Genomic DNA, 8,128 nt, shown 5'->3' with positions numbered 1-8,128 from the left:
TTATTCTGTCACTGCTGTCCTCCTTGTCAGATATGTTTCAACAGAAATGAGCAAGAAACTGCTCATACAATGTAGAAAGCTCAACATAATGTGCTTCCTAACTGTATTCAGAAGTTATTTGAAATTAGTGAGAGCCAGTATGAGTTTAGGAGAACATGTATGTTTATAAAAAAATAAATAAAAAGGGTAAGGACAGATATGAATAGATGTATATCTGTGAAAGGGGTTAACTTGAGAAGTAGTTGAGACAAGGAATTAAAAATGTTTCGTTCACTTTGAATATCTAAACCTGATTACTGTGTATGAAATGCTTTGGGACTTTGTTTTTGCTTCTTTTTAGTCTTTATATAGCCTAAACCTAGTAGTGAAAGGGTTGCCTATTAGAATATGCTATGTTAAATTGTAGGTATAATAAGCTTAACTTAATTAAAGGGATAATTCAGATTTTTTTTGCGTGTGGGTTGTTATGAGGTACAGTAGATGGCGGTCAGCACGCCCCCAGTTTGCAGAAACAGAAATGGAGTCTGGTGGCTTTGAAGAGAGCATATATGACGACTTCAGTAACCGTTTGGAAAGTCTGAGGGCAAGATAAAGCAGTGAAAATATTCTAAATGCAGCTTACGTTTTGCTGCTGCCCTGTCCACAGCAGTGCATTGCTTAGCTTCTGTGCCCATACTCTGAACTATCCCTTTAGTGCCTGTTTATTGTTATTTATTTATTTTTATGTGCAATTACTTTGGGAAATTGTTCATTAGGACCAAATAAATGACTACTACTACTACTACTACTACTACTACTACTACTACTACTACTACTACTACTACATAACAGGGGAACATATATATATATTTGCTGTTGTGCAGTTTTAAATGTAAAGATATTTAATGATCTTGACTCCAGAGGAGAAGGGGGAGCTGTGGGATGAGGTAGTAGTTTGTATAGTTTTAGGATCACACCAGATCTGGGAGATAACTATACAGCCTACTGTCTTTCTCACGGCAACCTAAACCATCTCCCTGCATGATGGAGACCGCCGGCAGCCTATCCACATCGTGCCTTCAGTTGCCACGGTGACTGAAGCCTCTGTTGCCATCGGTGACCAACAGTGTTCCAAAATTACACTAGCTTCATTTTGCTGGTTATTTTCTGTCCCTGGTTGTTGACAAATTGGACACAAATCCACGGGAACTGCTTTGCTGTTGCTACGCTTCTGCGGCGTGCCGGGGCAGATGTGTCTGTAGCTGTGCTGTGGTGAGGTAGTAAGTTGTGTTGTTGTGGGGTGTGGGATATTGTAACCCCTATTTTGGAGATACAACTGTACAACTTACTGCCTTCCACAACGTGGCAGTAACCTCCAGCTTCTGCAATGTGTGCAGACAGGTACTGTATATCCTTTACCTTTTTGACAGCCCTTACTGAAGGAGTTGGGTAATCTAGTAAATGGTTAGATTTAACTGTATTGCATTATTAGTTTTTCTTTTGTCATAAAATTATTATTTTTGATTTTGAGGATTGATAAACTGTGTTAATGTTTTTTTTTTAAAGCAACAATGTATTGGTTCCAGCTTCTACAATGTCTGTGTTTGCTGCCCTGCCTCCGATATTAAACTAAATTAGGGACTGCAACTAACCAGATTAATCTGCAGAGTATTTTATAGATTAGTTTGTCTATTCAACCAACAATCTATCAACCCAAAATATTCAGTTTACAATGATATGAAATGGGGAAAGCAGTGAAGCCTCACGTTGGAAAAGCTGCAAACAGAGAATTGTGGGAGTTAATGTTTATAAATGACTGAAAGCATTAATCGATTATTAAAATCAGTGACACATTCCTGCTTTTAACTAAATATCTTTGGGTTTTGGACTGTTGGTTGGTCAAAAAGATTAATCTCTTCATTAAGAAAATAAAATGACACTGCCTTTTATTTCCCTTGATTCACCTTGAAGGTGAAATTGTGCCTGAAATCATAATTAATTTGATTTAATATGTTCTAGTGTTGGATTCTTAAGTTGATTGTAGAGGATTGAATATTTTTAAATGCTGTATTTTTTGCATCCACTTTAAAATAAAGGAGATAAAACCAAACACGGTAAATATTGTTTATGTGCTTTGCTACATTTATTTTGTGTTTTTTAGCGTGAGTGAGTCAAATTAAGGATTAATGACTGAAAGGATGAAACATGTTGGGTAAAATATGTATGATGTGAAAGAAATACCATTGTGGAAAATAACTAAATACATTTACTAAAGTACTGTACTTAAGTACAATTCTGAGGTACTTGTACTTTACTTAGTATTTCTGCTACTTTAAACTTCTCCACATTTATTTTATGGCTATTTACTTTGCAGACTCAGATTAAAAATACACATTATCATCAACAAATTCTGACTTTTGGGGGAAATTAACAAGCTAGCCAGCAGTATATAAAGTAATTATAATTAAACGGCCTATTCTGCATAATGAGCATAACCTCCTGAAGCATCAGTTGGTTGCCTGAGCTGACCTTGTAGAGCTGCTTTGATTGGACAACATCTGTGGGGCGGTCCCTAAAACGCACACCGATTGGTTAAACCAGACCAATGCGGGCCTCTCCCCAACGGGTGAATGCGATTCCATAAAGGTGCCAGCCATTCAACAAGCAAAACATATTATTTTTTATCACTGTTTATCATTGTGACTAATGTATTGTATTTTAAAACACAGCACATCATTTGAAACAGGAAGACGTGATGTAATGATTCATTGTGAAAAGTGGAGAGAAGGGATTCAGAGCCTCAGAGGGATCAAAGAGATTTATGTAATATTTTGCAAAGAATTTCAGGAGATGAATGTTATTTATTTGGCTTTTATTATCTGAGGAGAACAAATCTGTTTTAAATAATAGTTTTGCGTTCTTGGTTATATTTATTTTTATTGTTAATCTTTATTTTATTTGTATTATATGTATTGAATTTTTCTTTTATTTGTATTCTAATTAGTTCACATTATTATATTTTCTTTTATTTTCTTTAATTGTACAGGCCCTTGTAGAGTTGGTGCTCACTTTTCTACGCCCGCCACCCCAGCATGCATTGCGATTCCACCGGAAGCCCGAAACTCCGATTCCATATTTAAGTATTAACCTTTATCCTATTCTTTTTCACTTTATATTGCGTTTTATTTGATTTGATTTTTTTCCAAGTTTGTTTTATTATTTTTTATTTAGTTTCATGTCATTAGAGTCCTGATCCACAACCAAAGGTAAACATTCAAATGTTAGAAAAGAGGAGAGAGTGGACAGAGATGAAATCAAACATTTGGTACATTTGGAAAAGAGGTGCTATAATGATCTACATATTTTTACTGATGGATCAAAACATCCAAATACTGAGCATGTAGGATTGGGCGTATACACACAAATGAATTGCTAAGAGAATTTAAAGCAGGTTATCAGTGTTCACAGCAGAACAGCAATAATCATCAGTGTTCAGTGGGTAGAGGAGGTCACACCAACTAAAGTGGTGTTCAGATTCTGCAGCTGCAACACAAAGCACATAATCAGGTCAAACAGTTTGAGAGGATCTTCTAAGTGATGTATATCCTTATTGAACCTGGAAGAACAATACTAAGGAATAGAGATTATAACAACATTTAAAAGTCTGTAATAATAAAGGTAAATGTAGAAAAGAAGATGTTACTTTTTCTAGGTTAAGACAAGACTCAATGCTACTTGATACACCATGAAAAAGACAGCGTCAGATAAATGTGGGACTAGTAGCTGTAAGGAAACTGTTGAACATGTGTTACTAGGATGTTTTCAGTGTGGAAAGAGAAAGACTGAAGGAAAAGGAGGGAGAAATGGGAAGGGAGGGGCGCATAAGAGGACTGTTAGAGACGGGGGACAAACAAGTTCAGGCTTTATTTAAATATTTGAATGAAACGGGTTTAACAGTTAGAATATCTTTTTTTTTTTAAATGTTTTAATAATCAAATGAGTAAACTGTAATAAAGTCATGATGTAACACACTCTGGTACAGTAGGTGGCGACATTCACCTTCAACGTTGGTTTGTAGTCTGCCATTAAAACCACAGAAGAAGAAGAAGACGCCACAAACCAACATGGCGAACATTCGGAGTGTCAAGGTGAGGAAAGAAAAGGATAAACCTTCACACTTTATCACAGACATTATTTACTCTGAGACTATATGATGAGTTAAACTTATAATACGCGTGTGTTGGGATTCATGTGACTTTTCCTTCTTCACCCTGTTGTTTGTTTTCCTCGTAGTTCAGAAGTTTAATTGTGTAGCTAACATGTTTGGGATTCAATGAGTCCAAATTGTTGCGACACCAATAATTTGAGATATGAGTTTATACATTTTTATTTAAGGGTTATTCTACGTAAATGAGCAAAAATAATAATGTAGTTTATCGCTTACATTTAGTGTTATCTAGGTAGTTTTTACTCAAGTGCTCTACTTAAGTATTACATCGAGGTACTTATTAAAATGATTTCTCTAAGTGAAAGAAGAATTGATGTTTTAATATATAAGCAGTACTTTAAAGCTATTAAAGGAACTCCCATTCATTTCCATTGTATAAAGGCAGGTATGTATGAGTTATTACACTCTAAAAACTGATTTACTATTTATTTTACTTTTTATATTTAAAGAATCAAGCCTATTTTAAACAGCACATCATTTGAACCAGGAAGACGTGATGTAATGATTCATTGTGGAAAGTGGAGAGAAGGGATTCAGAGGGATCAAAGAGATGTATGTAATATTTTGCAAATGACACAAATGAATTGCTAAGAGAATTTAAAGCAGGTTATCAGTGTTCACAGCAGAACAGCAATAATCATCAGTGTTCAGTGGGTAGAGGAGGTCACACCAACTAAAGTGTTCAGATTCTGCAGCTGCAACACAAAGCACATAATCAGGTCAAACAGTTTGAGAGGATCTTCTAAGTGATGTATATCCTTATTGAACATGGAAGAACAATACTAGGAATAGAGATTCTAACAACATTTAAAAGTCTGTAATAATAAAGGTAAATGTAGAAAAGAAGATGTTACTTTTTCTAGGTTAAGACAAGACTCAATGCTACTTGATACACCATGAAAAAGACAGCGTCAGATAAATGTGGGACTAGTAGCTGTAAGGAAACTGTTGAACATGTGTTACTAGGATGTTTTCAGTGTGGAAAGAGAAAGACTGAAGGAAAAGGAGGGAGAAATGGGAAGGGAGGGGCGCATAAGAGGACTGTTAGAGACGGGGGACAAACAAGTTCAGGTTCAGGCTTTATTTAAATATTTGAATGAAACGGGTTTAACAGTTAGAATATCTTTTTTTTTTAATGTTTTAATAATCAAATGAGTAAACTGTAATAAAGTCATGATGTAACACACTCCGGTACAGAGTTACAGAGTTACTATTACTTCACAAAACAAATGTGCTGTATTTCTTCCTGTGTATTTAAAAACTTTTTAAAAATTGAATTTGTTTCCTGTTTCCTGTTCTACCCTCCTCCCTCTGGTCCGTGCATGTTGAGTAGGGCATGGTTGGCCTGGTGACGGGCGGTGCGTCCGGTTTGGGTCGGGCCACTGTGGAGCGTCTGATCCAGAACGGAGCGTCTGCTGTGATCCTGGACCTGCCCTCTTCTGATGGACCGGCTCTGGCAGAGAGTCTGGGGGTCCGATGTGCCTTTGCTCCTGCAGACGTGAGTCCAAAACTCACCAGACACAATCAATCGTCCAAAATCAAAATGCATGTACACCAAAGTGCAATACTGTAGGCTCATGTTCTTACAGCATGCATGGATTGAGTAGTGATGTAATATTTAATTATTGTGTAGTAAGATAATAAAGATAATGTCTAAAAATGGGATCTTTATTTTGTGCATTCACACATGTACGCGTGGTGATATTTATCTTGGGGTCTTGTCGATTGTCAGGTGACATCGGAGGAAGACGTGCAGTCGGCAGGTGTCGATGGCCAGAGAGAAGTTTGGGAAGCTGGACCTGGCAGTTAATTGTGCCGGCATCGCCGTCGCTGCTAAAACCTACAACTTTAATAAAGGCATCGCTCACAGCCTGAAGGACTTCCAGCGTGTCATCAATGTAAGAGTCGGGGTGAACGGGACGCAGCATTAGTAGAAACATCAATACAAGTCGCAGCTCAAGGTTTATGCCACTTTATACGCATGTGAGAGGGAAATCTTGCACCTTTTACTCAACTACACTTGTCTGACAGCTTTAGTTAGCTTTCAGCTCATCTGCTTCCTGTCCGGTGAAAACCACGTATCTCCAGATGTGCCGATTCTGAATTTTTATGATGAATTCAAGACTGAAGTGTTTCTTCATGTTGAATAAATGTTCCTAGTTCTTCAGCTAAATGAAGTCTTTAAAAAGCCTCTTGGATCAGATGGAAGAAGCATCGTCACAAAGCTGAAAACTGACTTTTTAGAGAAACGTAAAATGCAACGTGCACATTAATGCAGCGGTGATATTAATCCAACAACATCATATATAACAGTAAAACACTGACGGGGAACATTTTACTGCACTTCCACTACTTTGACTTTTGTTAACTCCAGTACATTTAGAGATAAAACGTATGACTTCTGTAAGGTTTTGAATGCAGGAGTAAGAGATCTGAATACCTTTTGTGTTTTCCGCAGGTGAACATTACAGGAACCTTTAATGTGATTCGTCTTTCTGTGGCTGAGATGGGGAAGAACGAGCCGGATGCAGACGGACACCGAGGCTGCATCATTAACACAGCCAGTGTGGCAGCCTTTGATGGACAGGTCATTTGACACACGCAGATATAAAATAAATAACAAAGTGTTCGCTCCGTCTAACCACTTTTTTGTTTTTCTCACCAGGTCGGCCAAGCAGCGTATTCAGCTTCTAAAGGAGGCATCGTTGGAATGACTCTCCCCATCGCACGAGATCTGGCATCCATGGGCGTCCGAGTCGTCACCATAGCACCCGGTTAGTGTACAAACTTAATGCTTAAACATTAATCCCATCCACAGCTTTTACATTTAGTTTTTTTGTACGGATATAAAGGCTGCGTTCCAAATCGCATACTTTTTAAAACTTTTAGTACATACGGCAGCTTACAAAGTATGTACTGTTTAATGCAGTATGAATACAACTTTGACTTCGCGCCAACATGGCACCTTGAACCTTCTTGCTCATACATCTGCTGCGCAAAGGATTGTGGGTCAGAAAAGCATGCTGGCTGACATACTGGACCTTCTGGTACTGGTACTGGTACTGGAATGCTGCTGTTGTTTCAAAGTCAGCGTCTCAGTCAGACAAGTTGTCTAAAACTTTATTTGCAGAAGGATTTTGAATGCAGAGTGAGATTTGATGACTGTTGGAAAGTAACATTTCTCTCTTTCTTCCTCCAGGTTTGTTCTCCACTCCCCTCCTGGCTGGTCTTCCAGAGAAGGTGCGCTCCTTTCTCGCCCGCCAGGTGCCCTTCCCCTCCCGCCTGGGAGACCCCGCTGAGTTTGCCCACCTGGTGTTGGCCCTGGCAGAAAACCCCATGATTAACGGAGAGGTCATCAGACTGGACGGAGCTATTCGCATGCAGCCCTGAGACGGACGCCGTGTGGTCACATTGATTACCTTCATCCGAATAAGAGAACTTTTTGATGTCTGAGTGTTCTTGTGTTTTTTTGCATCGTGTAATTTTGTTGTAGAAAGCTTTCTATAGTAAATATAAACCATGACTAACATTTGATCAATTTTATGTGTGAGAATGTGACAGAAAGTGTGTAAAAAATGTCTGTACATCATTCAGAGCATTGCAGTACTTTATGCACGCCACTTTGGTTGTTTTGTAATTTAATCTAAACAATAATAAACCTCAGATGAGTTTGATCAATTCCAAATAAAAGGTTTCTTTTCTTAACTCCCCAAAGTGTAGAATTTGTATTCCCTAAATCATCCTGATCGCACAAATTTGATTTTAGAAAAAGGTTTAGGCAGCAAAACTTTAACTATAACTAAATATGTGCAGAAACTCCTGAAGGGTAGCTTCTCCCGTGTGCTTTCCCCCTGAGGAATAGTTGTTTTTACAGAGACCGTTAAAAATAAAAAACAAAACAAAGAAAAAGATCCTTGATCA

General features: G+C 37.8%; 1 protein-coding gene across 1 annotated transcript; it reads left to right on the top strand.

Annotated features, from left to right (window-relative positions):
• Positions 1–3,093: 3,093 nt before the first annotated feature.
• Positions 3,094–7,917, top strand: hsd17b10 (hydroxysteroid (17-beta) dehydrogenase 10). The gene is given in 8 exon segments (XM_029436630.1): positions 3,094–3,119; positions 4,022–4,127; positions 5,541–5,705; positions 5,940–5,969; positions 5,971–6,105; positions 6,666–6,794; positions 6,873–6,981; positions 7,407–7,917. Coding segments are annotated over 7 exon segments (783 nt in total). The 5' UTR covers positions 3,094–3,119; positions 4,022–4,103; the 3' UTR covers positions 7,598–7,917.
• The last annotated feature ends 211 nt before the right edge of the window (positions 7,918–8,128 follow it).

This window comes from Cottoperca gobio, chromosome 7 (genome assembly GCF_900634415.1).
Source record: "Cottoperca gobio chromosome 7, fCotGob3.1, whole genome shotgun sequence".
Lineage (NCBI taxonomy): Eukaryota > Metazoa > Chordata > Actinopteri > Perciformes > Bovichtidae > Cottoperca > Cottoperca gobio.
This window is presented reverse-complemented; position numbering and strand designations above follow the sequence as displayed.